Source organism: Lissotriton vulgaris, chromosome 6 (genome assembly GCF_964263255.1).
Source record: "Lissotriton vulgaris chromosome 6, aLisVul1.2, whole genome shotgun sequence".
Lineage (NCBI taxonomy): Eukaryota > Metazoa > Chordata > Amphibia > Caudata > Salamandridae > Lissotriton > Lissotriton vulgaris.
The window spans coordinates 735,794,474-735,812,026 of record NC_141694.1 but is presented as its reverse complement, the minus strand read 5'-3'; the positions used below and the strand labels follow the sequence as shown (position 1 = coordinate 735,812,026).

General features: G+C 48.4%; 1 protein-coding gene across 1 annotated transcript in view; it reads right to left on the bottom strand.

Annotated features, from left to right (window-relative positions):
- The window catches only part of TBC1D32 (TBC1 domain family member 32), a 959,368-nt gene that overhangs the window by 786,214 nt on the left and 155,601 nt on the right, over nucleotides 1–17,553 (bottom strand). The window contains exons 3-6 of the mRNA XM_086926728.1: nucleotides 8,142–8,303; nucleotides 6,827–7,004; nucleotides 6,360–6,431; nucleotides 5,440–5,565 (exon numbers count right to left, since the gene is read on the bottom strand). Coding sequence (XP_086782854.1) covers nucleotides 5,440–5,565; nucleotides 6,360–6,431; nucleotides 6,827–7,004; nucleotides 8,142–8,303 — 538 coding nt within the window. The remainder of the gene's footprint in view (nucleotides 1–5,439; nucleotides 5,566–6,359; nucleotides 6,432–6,826; nucleotides 7,005–8,141; nucleotides 8,304–17,553) is intronic.

Genomic DNA, 17,553 nt, shown 5'->3' with positions numbered 1-17,553 from the left:
TCTGTTAGCCGCTAGGTAGCAAGGTCGATCCCAAGAATGCCTCCAATAATCCTCTGTTGCCTGGAAAAGCGTCCCGCCAAAGGTAAGGGTGAGGAGGGTTTTAAAGTGCAGGGGGCGGGGGGCGGCAGCAGGGAGAGCGGGCCGGAAGCTGTAGAATGGTCTCGCAGGGGCTCCTGGGCAATGGAGTCCCCTGCACGCTCGCAGCCCCGCTGACCGCACTCACCCAGAAGCCTGCAGCCCCACAGCAAAGTCCCGATGTGCAGGTAGGCGAAGCGGCACCCGCGGAGCGGGTGCGGCGAGATGTGGCGCCTTGTCCTCTGTTAGCCGCTAGGTAGCAAGGTCGATCCCAAGAATGCCTCCAATAATCCTCTGTTGCCTGGAAAAGCGTCCCGCCAAAGGTAAGGGTGAGGAGGGTTTTAAAGTGCAGGGGGCGGGGGGCGGCAGCAGGGAGAGCGGGCCGGAAGCTGTAGAATGGTCTCGCAGGGGCTCCTGGGCAATGGAGTCCCCTGCACGCTCGCAGCCCCGCTGACCGCACTCACCCAGAAGCCTGCAGCCCCACAGCAAAGTCCCGATGTGCAGGTAGGCGAAGCGGCACCCGCGGAGCGGGTGCGGCGAGATGTGGCGCCTTGTCCTCTGTTAGCCGCTAGGTAGCAAGGTCGATCCCAAGAATGCCTCCAATAATCCTCTGTTGCCTGGAAAAGCGTCCCGCCAAAGGTAAGGGTGAGGAGGGTTTTAAAGTGCAGGGGGCGGGGGGCGGCAGCAGGGAGAGCGGGCCGGAAGCTGTAGAATGGTCTCGCAGGGGCTCCTGGGCAATGGAGTCCCCTGCACGCTCGCAGCCCCGCTGACCGCACTCACCCAGAAGCCTGCAGCCCCACAGCAAAGTCCCGATGTGCAGGTAGGCGAAGCGGCACCCGCGGAGCGGGTGCGGCGAGATGTGGCGCCTTGTCCTCTGTTAGCCGCTAGGTAGCAAGGTCGATCCCAAGAATGCCTCCAATAATCCTCTGTTGCCTGGAAAAGCGTCAGAGGTAACGGAGGACACAGCTGTAGAAGGCGGTCTGGAGGGAGCTGAAGAGGGTCTACGTCCAGACATGCCAAACTTGATGGTGACTTCAAATTCCTAAACACAAAGTGCTTTGAAGAGGGTCTGGCTCAGAATGCTTCGGGCAGCATGCCTCTGCTCCAAATACTTTCAGTCCCCCTTTAGTGCATGTAGCTTTCAATGGATGGGTTGTCCACGGTCCCAATTCTAATGGAGGTTTCCCTCTGAGATTCTGCAGGACCAAGTGGGTAGAGACACCATAGCAGAATCTTTGACAGACTATACTCATGTCAACTGGACCACTCGGAGCCGAGCTACAGAGTTAGAGGTACTGAAGGAGGTCTTGAGGGGTGCATGTTTGGGTCTTCATGCAGAGCTTGCAGGGCCCACAATACTGAGCTCTTTCATAAGGAGGAAGTGATAGTGGAGGCGCAGAGCCGTCCATGGGGAGTGGAGGGTGGACGGCATTGGGAAACTGAGCTTCTGAGGCAGGTGACTGAGACTCAGGACAGATTAGAGCGCTTAAAACTAAAACTTGGAACTCGCCTTAATGTTGTGGGTGGGAATTGGGGCAAATCCAAAATGCCATTACAATGTTCCTCACTGTGCGTGATGTTGACACAAGGGGGAGCCGACCCATGGCTCCCTATACCTATCCCCTTCCTTGAAATAGTTGTAGACTAGCTCCTAGATGGAGGGATGTGTGCTAATGACCTGCAGGGTGGAGAAAAAGCACACAGCTTTTTTAAATAACCCTGGCATGCTTCATCATAGTGTTCCTCCAATGCTGCTGTGGAATGTTGTGTGCTGCGACCTGCAAATTACGCAGGAGCACTGAATGATATGCTCTTAGTGATGATTAGAAAAGGAGTAGGAGGGGTTTTCCTATAAATAATGAAAGGTTAAAAATACCTGCCTGGTAGGTGAAAAATACTTTAATCTATCCTCCATGCCACTGGAATCAAGCTGTCCTGGCTGATGAGGGCTGAAAGCCCTAAACCGGTCCTAGGATGCTTGTTTCCAGTCCAGGGAGGACCTGGCCTGGCAGTTCCGGCTGGACTGTTCCCATGGGGCACAGGGTCAAGATTGATTTGCATATGGCTGGGTTCAAACTAGAATGGCATGGTGAGCAAAAAAACGATGGATTTAGGCCCAGCTCTCTGTAATGGGGTGAATGTATGACATTGTTCTGCATTCTGACCATCAACTGTTGTTTTTGCATTTGTCACCCCGAGTGAGAAGGGTATGCTCAGACGCGAGTCCCGTGCTCTCCATACCACTGGAGTCAAACTATCCTGGCTGATGAGGGCTGAAAGCCCGAAACCGGTCCTAGGATACTGGTTTCCAGTCCAGGGAGGACCTGGTCTGGCAGTTCGGGCTGGACTGTTACCATGGGGCAGAGGGTCAAGACTGATTTGCATATAGCTGCGTCCACACTGGAATGGCGTGGTGAGCAAAAAAACAATGGATTTAGGCCCAGATCTCTGTACTGGGGTGAATGTAAGACATTGTTCTGCATTCTGTCCATCAACGGTTGTTTTTGCATTAATCTATCCTCTAGACAGTATGGTTAAAAATGTTTAGAGAAGTAGAAAGTATGGGTTACAATTTCCCTTCCTTTCTATTGATCTACAGGTTTCAATCCAATTCCCATGGCTTTTCTTCAGGTCCAAGGATCTAACTCCCGGATTTGTCTTCTAAATGAGTACATTTGACGCAAAGTGACTGCTCACACTATGCATGCTAATAACAAGGTAGCACCTACTTGGTGTTACTGATTGATCTACATGTTTCAATCCAATTCCCATGCTTTTCTTCAGGTCCAAGGATCTAACTCCCGGATTTGACTTCTAAATGAGTACATTTGCCGCAAAGTGACTGCACACACTATGCATGCTAATAACAAGGTAGCACCTACTTGGTGTTACTGATTGACAACCTGTAATATACAATAAGAGAGTTAGCCTGCCAAGGAGATGGCAGAAAACAGCCTCACAGGTCGCTTCAACTGGTAAAATAGGTGAGGCGCGTTGTGTACAATTATTATTGAAAACATTATTATTAAAAAACCTGAGCACAGGCCAGATGTAGGTCCGCGGAGCGCAGGGCTCTAGCTGGAACATACATCGAGCACAGTTTGTTCAGGATTTGCGGGTCTATGCCATGCAAGATCTTATGTGTAAGACATAGCGTCTTAAAGTAGCCCCACTGTTCTATCAGCAACCAATGGAGTCGGCGGAGAAGGTCGGAGATGTGGCAGTACTTAGGTAGTGCGAAAAGTGTCCGGGCCGCCGCATTCTGGGCCTGTTAAAGTCTTTTGGTCACAGCTTTATTTACGCTGAGTAGTAGCCTGTTACAATAATCTAGGCAAAACTGCACAGTGGATTGGATGCTAATCTGACTGGGGGGTGCATCAAAGAATCTCAGAATAGGTTTCAGGCTGCAAAAGAGGCCGAAACAGGTGCCAGCCACTGACTTGCCGTGGCCTTCAAATGAGAGGGCGATGTCCACCAAAACTCCTAAATTCTTAACTACGGTTAACGGTTGAGGGGGGATCCCAGGGCTGACGGCCACCATTGGTTGCCCCATAAGTGGGTGTCCCGGCCCACCAAAAACACCTCAAACTTGGAGAAGTTTAATTGCAGACAGTTGTCCGCCATCCAATCAGAGAAGGCCAAAAGATTGTTTAGAAATTTCACCTGGTCTTGCTTGGCAATGGCGTTTTTTCCTGAAAACGTCTGGTTTAACAGGGTCATCAAGAGGAATCTGCTTTTACCTTGGCCGACAGAGCCTCCATATCTTTAGGTGACATGCGCTACTTTATGCGCTGGGATGCCCTATGGGTAGCCAGGCGCTATATAAGTGCGTATTCATTCATTCATTGATGGGTGGAAGGTCGTGGAGGCAATGAGGCGTAGCGGCCCAAGATGAATTTTTCCGAAGTTTGGGAGCAACCTTCCCTGGACAGAATGTGTTATAAATGTGCTCCACCTTGCTGATAAAAAATGTAGGCAGAGTAAGAGGATATGGCACTTTTCGCAGCAGGTGGGGACTTTACCATTTCTTTCATGAGACCAAAAATGGTTTTAGTAGGATTGCAACTTGTGGTAATCATATTGGCGTAGAACAGTGCCCTGGCCTTCCGGACCAGTTTATGGTATACTTTGATTGCGTTCCTGTATATAGCTTTTGCTGCCATGCGTGGTTTGAGATACGTTTGGCAGTGGTCATGTTTGCTGGAATGCAGCAGTCAAATGCTTTATTAACCCATCCCCTGAAGGCAGCATCAGCTGCTTCTAAATCTGTGGTCCATTCTGGGCAGTGCAAGCTTAAGATGTCTGTAAAGGTGGTTGGGTCTAACTTGTGCCACAGGCGCTTCATTATGGGTGGCCGGGGGAATTGCAAAGGAGGATGATCTATGCAGAGCCGCAGTGAGATGAGAGAATGATCCGTCCAGAGCATGGGAAGGGATGGGTTGACCTCCATTGTCTGTAGATTAGAGAATACTGGGTCAAGAAGATGGCCTGATGCATGTGTCGATCCCACCACCAGCTGCGTTAGCTGACAGGCAGCCATATCACCCAGGAAGTTGTTAATCTCCTGGGACTCTCGGCATTCCAGGTGAAGATTAATATCGGCTATGGCAACACTCTCTACGCCGGAATCTCCACCCAGCTCCTCAAAAGACTTCAGCTCATATAGAACACCGCAGTCAGACTCATCTTAGAACTACCCAAATGGACTCACATCACCCCTAACCTCAGAAACCTTCACTGGCTCCCCATCCAGGTGAGATGCTAGTGCAAGATCCTCACACACGCATACACAGCCCTCCACAAACAAGTACCCTCATATATTAACCATCAACAGAACTTCCACCTGCCCGCAAGACACTTGCGCTTAGCATTCCTCACCCACACCCCCTGCACCTGTCGCAGCCGCAGTGTAGACCGCTCCTTTTCGTTCATTGCCTCAGCATCCAGCGACCCTTATGGGTGACAGTGCTGCTCTATACAAATGCTGTTTGATTGACTAGTTGATTGAAAACGTGCCACATTTAACCACATGACCAGAAGACACACCTGAGGCCTAGCACAGCAGTGAAGGACTAATCACATCGGTTATTGTAATGGACCCTGGTCCTTGAAGTGTGATAGGTCTCCCTGCAAATACATGCTAGTGGTATGAGAGTGGACTTTCCTCTGCATGGAGACCTCGCCGCTCACCATAGTTCAAAATGTTTAAGAAAAAGAAAACAAAATACTGATGAGGAAGCTTATGTGGCAAATCAGATTATCTGACTTCAATTGAAAGTGCAATTATACTGTACAGAACCACTAATAGACCACACTAAAATAATCAATAGGGATCATAATATACAATACAAAATGTGTTCTTACAGTAAATGTGGAATCAGGATCTGCAAGTGATATGGTCAGGTTTTTACGTAGAGTGGTCCAGCTCTCACTATTAAGGACATCCGATGGGGGAGCTGAACACAATGTCTTCAATGCATCTAGTCGTACCTATGAAAACAAATTAACACAAAGTGACAAGAACTTGTAAAATATCTTGCGAAGCAAAAATAAAATATGTATTTCTTTCTTGGTTGCCAGAGAAAGTAATGGGTCAGGGAGAACTGTTTAATAGAAGCATCTTCCATGATACATTTGCTGTAAAGCTCTATTCTGAATTATTTTTAAACCTAAAGCTACCTTTCTCCTAATCCTACAGAGGCGAAAGATCTTTAGCTAGCCACCTTGACTAACAAAGTATGTAGTATGTAGAATATAACACTGCCTTTTATGTTAGTACAAACTCACTAACATATCACCAAAGTACAGATATGAAACCTTGTAGCTGCTTAGTAACTGTATTTATTACAAACTATTCCTAAATGATGGACATACAAGTACCCCAGAAATATTATCAAAAGTTTTAAACCTTGTAGTCGGAGTCCTGGAGAATACTTCATAAGTACGAATAAAAATGGTGGAACTCAATTCTTCATGCAGGACAGCCTAACAAGCAGCAGGTCCATTTCTTAATCTAGCTTTCTAGAGCCGTGTTTCTGGTAAAATGTATGCCATCCTCTGCAGGCATTTGCCAAGGAACAAATAGCAGGGAGACTAAAACCCAAAAATCTACGGCAGGACTCCGTTTACGTACAGCCTCATTCCTTAGACCAAAAGAATTGTATCCCAATGTTTTGGTCATTGTGTTGAAAAATATATTTTGTTGTGACTCCTGCTTTTCTCATAGATTATGAAACACTGGATTAGAGTTTCCATTCATGCATAAATGATTCTCATAGGCTTACCTCCTTGGGCTGGCTTGGATCAAGCCTTTCTGCAATCACCTGCAGCTGCTCTTGATTCATGAAAGAGTAACTCTGTAATAAGGGTTGCAAAATATTCAGAGTGAGTCCAATGCACATTTCCAAAGGATGCTCAATAACACTGCAATATTTTACAGGAAAATTTGACAGCCTAAAATTAACAATTAATACCTATGAGAAGGTGTTCACAGATCAGATGTGATTAACCAGAGAAGATAAACCTGTTCATGAAAAATGTCTACTTCATGGCTATATGGTGTGACTTGCTTAGGTGCAAGATAGTAGGCAGGAGGAGTAAGACTCAATACATCAAATGTCACTGTACAGCAGTGCAAGTAAATAATTCAGGGTTATTACATAGGCTATGTTCTATCTTTTGTAAGCTCACCACCACATTGAGGAAAGAGGATACTGGTGCACAGTTTTGTATTTGGAGTAAACAATCATACCTGGTTGAACGAAGAATCGCTGTCGGAGTAGTTATCAGTGAAATGGCTGCTGTGCTGCTTGCGCTGGCTCTTCTTCTGGGTCTCTTTACTTTTCACTTGGTCCTCCTCAAACTTATTAATAAGTGCGTCTACTACAACCACCATGACACTTTTTAGGGAAAGCATCATTTCTCTGTACCTTTAATGTAAAAGTAAGAACACATGTAAATACTAGCGGAGTCCCATCTTGTGACAAGAATATTGTGTCTGATTGAGGGAATCACAACGAAAATAAGACTGGATTTACAATACAATGGAAATGTCTGGTTATCAGAATACTGCACATTGAAGAAATAATTAAGCAAAGGAGAGCCACTAACAGACAGAATAAGCAATGTCTCTGAAGAAAAGAAAGGGATGACAACCAGTGCTTTTAACAACAATGAGGTAATACAACAATTCACAGTATCAGAATATTAAGCAAAACAGCTCTAGGACATTTAACATAATCATGTAGCAGACTAATACTTAAAAACTTCCACTGCTGTTTTGAACAAAATGCTTTAACAACACTGATCAGTAATAAAGAAATATAATAATGGGTCTCTCATGCAGCACTAACTGCTTGAGTCCAAAAAACTGATAAACAGACAATATCCACAGTTGAATGTTATCAATCCCAAACCAATGAAAGCAGAGTTGACCCCACCTGGATTTATTTCTTCCTTTATGAGGACCTATTAGAGGTTGAGAAGTGTGTTGGAGTTTACACGGTAAAGGGCCACACACAAGCAGCACTTTTTGACTCTATTGGGGTGTCGGTTCCTCAGTTTTAATGATGAGAAAATGAGCAAGTTGGTGAGTAACAAGCAAGTAGCTTGTGGTGGTTGCTTACGTGAGGTGCTTCCTATATTTTTACACAATCTTAGTAAATGGGATTGATGTGACCAGCATCACACGTAAACATTGGGGTAGCCCCCAAAAGTTACTGGAACTGGACCCCTCCCTACTTCAAGAATTGAATTGCTATTGGTTTGCCTTTAGAATTGAGCATACAGTGGGACTGTGTTAAAGGGCTCTATTGCTTACACACCCTCCTGCATTTGAACCTGTACCTAGCAGGTAGCATACACATTTCTGCAGCAGGCTCGATGATAAAGTGAAAGCTTGCACAGATTACATAAAGCATGAACCTCAATTAAGACTTGAAATAGCTGCACATGGATGTAACAAGAAATGAAAAATAATGTCCTACCACTCGGATTCCGTAGTTTAGGCCTACAATAAAAGCATCAACTTCAATATGAACTGTTCTGAGCTTAACAAAGGTACTCACTCTTTAGATTCGCGAGTCTTTTTAGTTACTTGCTGAACAAGGGTGTCATACCCGGCCGTTTCACCACGACTTTGGGCCAGAGAACACATTTCCGTTTCTTCTTCGATCACGGAGGCAAGGGAATTTTTTATGTAATGGCGAAGGTACTTCACAAATTCATAGCTGTGACAAAACAAAGCAAATAACACAGTAAACGTACTGCTTTCCAGATTCCTCTCATCAGACAGCTTGTCTGCCATTTAGAAATCTGCTTTGAATGTGCAGAGGCTGCTATAAAGGAAGATTGCCAGCAACAAACACTACTTTTTGGAGATATGAAGTTATTTGGTAACAAAAGGCCACCTGGTGACAGTAATTATGCAAGGATCACAAGTTATACTTGGGGAAATATCGGACATTTGGCAAACTAGAGCCTCAATCGTAACACTGCAGTGTTTCAAATGTCATTCCCTTCTGTGCTGACCTCATCAGAACAGAAGTTATTATTGTTAAAATGGGCACGTATTATGCTTTCAGTTTCTGTAGTAATGGGCACACCAGAGGAGGCTAAGCGGAGTTCAATTTATCCTCCACATACAAGAGCTCCACAATGAAGGCTGCCTTACAAGGCAACATCAAGTCAACTTCTCAACATGCCAACGTGTAAGTTCCACGAGCGCGTGAGCACCATGCTGTTGCTGACGTCTAAGTCTGTGCATACATTTTGCCACGTGCTTCAGGGAGCCTCAGATGCCTGGGTGGACCTGCTTCAATCTTAAGAGTTTTGTCTGCTGATCTAAACAGTTGACAGTTCTTAATTTACAAATAGACCTTACCGTCCATAACATGGCGCCAATATACCATCCCAAGCAGTTTTTCTAACCCATCATGTCTATATGTTCCTGCCGTGCAATGCAAACACTAGTGTATACCTAAAATGTATGGGGGCTACAAGGCCATGCCTTCTCAGACTATCATCAGCTTCAATAGTCCTTTTCTCTTTGATGTTTGAAATATGATGTAGAGTCAAGTCTAAAGCCTTTTTCTTAGACTACCCTTAAACTTTAGTTATATTTAACCTATGACTTTTCATCACAACTCAACTTCCTTGTCATCTTCACCATCAGTCAACAACACCGCCATTATTTCGGCCTCATTATCCCAGTCACATTCATTGCCATCTTTCCAGAAATATATGACAAATATCCTACGAACAAATTTAATGTACTTGGAAGGTGCACAAAAGTTGATGTATTCCTGTGTAATTTCCACATTAATTTGGCAGCTTCACCTGGCCACTCATTCATCGGAATGCTTACTAAAGGCTTATGGTCTATACCAATTAAAAAATAACCTACTCCATCTAAATGTTTTAAACTTATTGCACACACACAGTCAAGCAATTTATGCAGGGCAAGTTTCTGATCTTTACCAGAGGCATGGGCTCTTCTCGCGAAATATTTGAATAATAACAAATCCTAAATTTGAAAGAACAGTGTCTCAGGAAAGCTGGCCAATACAGTAATAGCTTAAAGACTACTCTCCAAGATTTAGATTTAACCAATAGATTTTACGGTCATTAGTGACAAATGGTGCACTCAGGAGAGAGAAAGAGAGAAAGAGAGAAAGAGAGAGAGAGAGAGGGATAGATGTTCCTCCCTTCAGTCCCACCCCGCCCAAACAAACCTCACCACCTCTAAATGACCTATTGGGATTTAGTACCATGAATTTGGCTTTCAGAGAATTAACCTCCAGCCCTCGTTGTTCACAAATTGCTAAGAACTTGTTTAGGCGTGATCGCAGCCCTATAGCTGTCTTAGAAATTAGGTTCATAGGGGCGTGGCTTGGAACATCAAGATGGCGGTCGCACTCTAAGAGTGCTCCAGACCCCTCCATCATCCACTCTAAAATCCACAGCCATCGGTAGCTTCACTCTCACCCCAGTAGCAGGAATCGACCTGACGTTACGGCGCCGGCGGTTTGAGGCAACCAGAATCCCTGTGACGCCCATCTACTGCCGACCAGCAACATCCTGCCCAGTGGCCTTCAGGGCGGTCTATTAGCATTGCAGTCTAACCCCAGGGAATCCCCCGGAGGGCCTACAGCAAACCGCAATACACCCGCCGGGGACAGGGACTGACTGACACCTGGGATCTGGCCCATCAACTCCTGACAGTGCTTTGGGAGGCCCACGGCCGGTGTCTGTGATGCAGACTAGAGCCGACCCTCACTGCCTTTCCCTTATGGGCCAGGACCGTCACGAAGGCCTGAAACACGCTGCAACCAATCCACCAAGGCAAGGAGCGGACGATCGCCCAGAGCCCTGCATGCCAACCTCCGGTGGTGTCCAGCAGGGTCTGTGGCACAGGGGCTGCGGCACTCAACTACCACGTACCTTCGCTGCCTCTCCTGAAGGGGCTTGCTGCGCGGCCCAAATGAGGTGTTGATCCGGCAAAGTCCCAGGCCAAACATCCGGAGCCTAGGACGCTGCTCGCGGAGACTGGAGTCACCACGATGGAGGTGAGGAAACATCGAGGCCCCACGCTGCAGTTACGGAGCCTGAAAAGACACTTGGTGCTGGAACTGAGGCGGCCGTAGGGGCAGGGCGAGTAATCGGCCCGTGCGCCGTGCCCCGCGCTGTGACGACCTCTGAAGCTGCGGTGAGTGTCTCCTGCTCTCGGCGACTCCGGGGCACGCGGCCTTGTGGGGTTTCTGGTCCCGAAGCGTACACTGAGGCACCATCTCATCCGCCTAACCCTGCGCTCTGGAGGAGCCCTCTGATGAGCAGGGGGTCTTACCCGCCCTGCCATGGCTTGCGCCCTTCCTTCATCGACACCTGCGGACTGGGGCATGGCGAAGCACCCACAATCTTCCATACACCCCTGAGCGGCCATCACCTTCGCCTCACCTGCCTCATCTTCGCTTTCAACGCCCCACTGGCTGTGGCACTCCGGCGGGGGCTAGGTGAGCACCCTCGACAAGGCCCGGCCCGAGCACTGACTCCAAAAGAGACGAATATAGGAACCAACTTATTCTGAAGAAACTGGGAGACTCTCGACCCAGCTGTCTCCAGAGACACAGCAACTAATCAGCCGGACTGGGCCTCACTGCACAGCAGACACCAGAGGGGACTGGGCGCAACGCTGCTCTCCTTCCTACAACCAGCCCTCCGTGGCCCAAGGACGATATAGACTGGACCCTGGCGGGACATACCGAAGCCAGGCATGTGCGCCAACCGGACCAGAGGTGGCGACCGTCCAAACTGACAAAGAGGTGAGCCGGGACCTGGGAACAACCTTGAGGGGGTAGAAGGGCTGAAAAGCAACCCTCACAGACCTCTAATCCCTTGCCTGCCCTGGATTCCTGGGGGCCTTCCTCCGGCCTGAACACCATTCGAGGGACTTTCACGGTCTCCCTGGATCTTTCTAGGGACCCTTGCTGATATCATCCTACAGCCGAAGAGGGCTTGAGCCGGAGGGTCCCAACTCTCTCCGCACCAGGACTCTGAACAACGTCACTGCAGCCTAAGCGGTGACTGTCCTCCATCCAGCTTGCCCAATTGGGAGCGGGGGGCTGTGCGACGCCCACAGACCCGGAGGACACAGACGTGGGCGGCAGACCCCCATTTCCCGGACCCTGACTCAGGGGGCCTCGGCGACTGTGGACACCAGCCAAAAAACCAGGCCTTTTCCTCCTTCCCACTACATCCTAAGAAGGGAGTGAGAGCAGCTCCCCGATTACCCCTGAGCTCTGCATTCCGAAACGCTGTCACTCGAACCAATACAAGCTCCTATCATCACTTAATATGGGGAAGGTTCGAGCCCCCAAGTCGTCCAACACCCAAACTCAAACTAAAATGGATCAATTTACCACAAGCGAACCAGGCCCAACAGAAGGGGCGATGGGGTGTTCATCCCTCCCCGGGGGTGACCTCACTGCAATCCTATAAGCCATCAGCAAGTCCAAGGCCTCATTGAGATTAAGATAGGAGAGGTCCAGGTAGATGTTGCCCTCATTCGCCAGGACTTGTGTAATGCCACAGCTCATTTCTCTGAGGCGGAATCCCACATCTCCACAGTCGAAGACGATGTCCACCAGCTGAAAGAACAGGTAACCCATCTACGAGCCCACACCAAGGGACTACACAGAAGGGCTGAAGACGCTGAAAATCGGTCACAGTGTAACAACATCCACCTGGTGGGATTTCCAGAAGGGACTGAACAAAGCCAAATGGCAACCTTTGTAGAAAAATGGCTGGAACCATGGCTGCCCAAGGAAATATTATCGGCATGGTTCGCTATTGAACGTGCCCACCGTTCTCTTACGCCTAAACCACCTCCCAGCCCCCACATCGCCCCATCATCACCAGGGTTCTAACCTTTAACACAGAGACGTTACTCAGAGAGAAGCCCGGGCCCAGGGCACCCTGGCTTTCTAGAACCATACCAGAATGATTTTTTCAGAATATACTAAGGAGGTTCAGGCCCAGCGGCGCTCCTACACAAGAGGTCAAACAGAAACTTTGCAATCTGGGCCTTCAATACAGACTCCTCTTCCAAGCCTGTCTCCGAGTTGTTTTACAAAATAAAACACAATTCTTCAAATCCCTACAATCTGCCTGGACATGGCTATCTGAAGAATGATCCCTCCGGGCCCGTCCCGCCTCTCCACTTGCGCCGTCCAGACCACAAGTAGCCAACCCACCGGCTTCTAAACAAACTAGGAGGTGCACGCAATCCCGAAGGGGCAGAGGAGCTCACAAAGGAGCATTTAGATCACCCGGTTCAACTGCCCAAGGGCCTAAAACTACCATCAGCCTGCCGGGCTCCCAACCTAGACGTCGGGATGGATCTGCAGATGATATATGCCCGAACTAAGCCCCTCCAGGACTCTGGACCCAGCAGCCATGTACTCAGATCTTTCTAGAAACCCAGCAATCTGAGGAACCAGCGGGGCCCATTGAGAGGCGGAACCGGGAGGTCCCAATCTGGCGGGACCTTGGAAACATGTCCCAAGGAATTACAGAACTCAGAGACATCTGCCAATGCTAACATCACATTGGATATCAAAGGAGGGGTCCACCACGCAACTCTCAGCTAAGCGTTTTAGTTTGGCTTATTACTCTCTAATTGACAGGGAGACAGATGCTTCAGTTCCAGAAGTATAGGGTAGGGAGGGGCAGGGGGGAGGGTTAGGACCATTGTCCTCTGTTTAGTTTTATGTTTGGATTTGCTATTTCTTTTACTCATTGTTTACAGCACACTGATACTTGAACATCGCGCTTGAGCTTTCACCCCAAACACCACAGGACATAGACCACAACTACACCTTCGCACAGAACTGCACCAACTCCCCAGAGGCCCAGGGCCCCATGACTTCTCTACTACACACACTTGGCACATCGCAGACAATCACTAAGGGTAAACCCCTCCGAATCTTATCCTGGAATGTGAACGGATTGCTGGACCGCATCAAACCCAATGCCCCGATCTTGCACGATATGGCTTCGACAAGGTATGGCACTCTGGCTTGGAGAGAGGGTCGCAATCCTGCTGCGACTGTGCCTCCCTTTCACTCCCAACCACGTTAGTAGAGCCCCCCCAAAGGCCGGTTTAAAACCGTGTCTGGGATGCTAGAAGGGAACACCCTCAACTTGATGTCCATATATGTCCCACCTTCTACGCTCACCTCGTCGCTGAGATAACTCACGGATATCTCTGCACGGTGATAGGGGGCGACTTTAACGCAGTCATGCAACTAACGCTCGACACTACTGGCACACCCTTCCCTTCTAGATTAGCGCACGCAAAGAAACTGGTTGATTGGACAGCTACCCTAGGCCTATGCGATGTTTGGAGAATCTGGAACTCCCGAAGCTCCCAATACACCCACAGCTCAGCAGCACACCACAAGCAATCGCGAATTGACATGTTCCTCATGCCCGCCCCGAAAGCCAAAGAGTGTTGGATAGTGTCATCCTCCCCCAAGGAATCTCAGATCACTCAGCTCTGCTCTTACACCTAGGCGAAACCCCCGACACGCCTTGGCCGGTGTGGCGACTAAACACCTGGTTCCTGCAAGACAGGGAGATCAAGAAAGTGATAGGAGAGGAACTGCACCAATATTTCCTTGCCCACCAACAATCGGTCCCCACCCCGGGCACCCTTTGGGAGGCAGTAAAGCCACTATCCGAGGAGTAGCCAGGGGCCAGGTTCAAGCACAGATACTGTCTCAGAACAGCCGACTGACCCTTCTTGAGGCAAAAGCAATTCGTCTGGAAACTAGTCCAACCATGGCCACAGACGATTTACAGGACAAGCAACTCACGGCCATACGCGAAGAGATTAAACCGACCTCAATGGGGTCGGCCAAGATACTATTGCGCTCCTCTGTGGCCCGAGTGTACGGCGGGGCGACCAGAACAGGAAACTGATGCATAGACTGGTCTCATACCCACTGGCTAATCGAATAATTCCCGAAGTCTGTGACCGCTCCCGGACCACCAAGCACACATCACCTGCAATCGCACAGGCGTTTGCTGACTATTACACCTGCTTATATTCCTCTCGTAAACCGGAAACCTCTCTCCCTGAAATGCTTAATCAGCCAAAGGTCCATCTCTCCCACCTAACAGATGCTGAAGTACCAGGCCTGGATCTCCCCTTTACCCCAGGGGAAATACACAACGCAATCTCCTCGCTACCAGCCGGGTAAACGCCAGACCCGGAAAGGTTCCCACAGGAATAATATGTTTCTTACCTGGACCTACTTGTCCCCCAACTCTCTGATCAAAATCAACATGTTGCAGAGGTTGGGCCCTTCCCCCCTGAAACGGACATGGCAACCATTGTGGTTATCCCCAAAACCCAGCGCCTTCGTCAACTTGCGTAGACTACTGCGCGATATCACTAATTAACACAGAGGTAAAAATATATGCCACGATCCTAGCCCAATGCCTGCGTCCGTTCCTTAAAGAACTAGTCCAGCCAGGCCAATGCAGCTTCATGCCAACGCGCTGCACCAGACAATGCTTAAGACCCCCCTCCACCTGGCTATTGCGCACTGCCAACACCTTACCCCTTGCCTAGCACTCCGCCTTGTTGACTTTGAAAAAGCCTTCAACACGGTCGACTGGCTCTACCAGGAGGACGTACTGACAATGATGGGCCTGGGTCAGCAATTCAGGCGCTTCGGTCAGGTCCTCTACTCCAACCCCATAGCCAGAGTCCTCACCAATGGAGCCCTATTTGAGGCATTCCCAATTCAAAGAGGCACAAGGCACAGCGGTCTCCTCTCACCCCTCCGATTTGCATTAGCAATGGAGCCCTTGGCATGCCTTATTCAATCGGACGACTCGATCCAGGGCTGGTCTTGGGGGAGCCACCACACACACAAAATCTCCTTGTATGCGGACAACGTCCAGCTGTTCCTGGCAGACCGAGCTAGCTCCGGCCATAGGTGCCTTTGAACCCTGAAAACGTTTGAGAACGTCACAGGCCTCCGGCTCAACCCATCAAAGTCTACCATGGTACCCCTTCACCTCTCCAGGGAATGCTTTGACTGGCAATCAACCATTCTCATCAGACGGCAGTCATTCAAATATTTGGAGATATGGTTTGCCCTGCTTCCCGACCTAGAATGGGCGATAAAAATTACCCCACTTGTTAAAGAAGCCAAAGAGGACCTCAGGTGCTGGCAAATCCTGCCACTCAACCCACTTGGGAGAGTGGCTCTGTTTAAGATGATGATCTTTCCCCGCTTCTTATATATAACCCCGAATACCTCCTTCCACTTCCCACGCAGTTGGTTTAAGGACATGGACACCATAGTCACAAGGTTTTTAAGTGGAGGGGTGAGACCTCGCATCGCCCTCGCCCGATCCCACCCTTCGAAGGAGGCATGGGCATGACTGATCTTCACCTATACCACATAGCCACCTGACTACTCGTCCTTCATGACTGATTTATTGGAGGTTGGTCTGATCCGCCTATAAAACAGAGCTTAAAGACATGGAGTTCCCTCAAATTGAAGCATTCCTATATGGCTATATGATCCTGCCCCCGCCTTACTCGGTATTGAGAAGCAATAGAGTCCGAGCTCTCGCATGTCCTGGGCTGGCAGGTGCCCCACAACCTCTTGCAGCTCATCCTGGGAGTAATGGACGGCCTAGATAGGTCCCGAGCAGACAAGCTGTTCCTCGGGACGGCCACTGTGGTAGCTAAGCATGACATAGCCACGACATGGACACATCTTGAACCCCCAAAAATAACCAAATGGCGCCAGGGAGTAGACTGATGTGCCGCACAGGAGAAACCCTTATTTGAGGCCCGGGGATGCCCAACCAAACATAAAAGGATTTGGGGCAAATGGATGAATCAATTAAAATGAATAGGTCTAATGTTTACCTGTGTATATAACTGCACTGTTTATGGGACATGGATGGGGACCGAGAATCTTGTTTGGGGACAATTAATGCAGACGCACTCTGAAACGCCACGGATTACTGGTCAAACGTGAGGTACTGTTGTTTTAGTTCATTTAGAAATCAATAAAAGTTGATTATCAAAAACAATTAGGATCATGTGATCTTAATGCCGGGATTTTTACCATCAAGTAATTTGGGGAATCATTATTACACTCTGCATGATGGCTAATAACATCATTGATGTAGAGAGAGAATAGGGTAGGAGCCAATACAAATCCCTATCTAACATCTTCTGCACACTAATACGGTCTGTCAACTCCTTCCTCACTTGGGCCTAATTATTTGTATGAAGTAATATTAAAATACACAAAATATTGTCAGGGACACCCATGCTCCTAAAAATCTACCACATCTTGACTGTGGGGACCAGGTCAAAAGAGGCACTTACATCAACTAAGGACAGATACAGATGTTATTTTCTTTGGTGTCACGTATTTCTAACACAATAATATGAAACGAAAAACCATGTCTATTGTGCTGACCCTGGATCTGAATCCTGCCTGGAGACTATGCAGAATATACGACTCTCCAATCCAATCCTGTAGGCGAACCAAGACCTGTCTGCAGGATTTATTTCCAGATTGTGTATTAGACTGAGAGGTGTATATAATCTGCTGAAAAATCCCTACTCCCTTTTAAAGGATGAAAGCTATTTATCCCCCCCCCCCTTCCAGGTTTTGGGGAGATCACCTCCTTATAGAATGGCATTAAACAATATATTAATATAAGGCACCCAAATCTGGCCAGGCCCAGGGACTTTCTGACTTTTCAGTCTCAGTTGTCCTGGTGGTTTCCTGTATGGCAATTACTAGTAGCACAGTAGTATTTATGGGACCATCAACAGGGGGTTCAGAATGAAGGCCTCAAAATGCTTGACCCATTCCCTAGTTTGTATGTGGAACTCCAAAAGATTATTTGCATGCAAGCTTCCATGGGCGACAATATGCC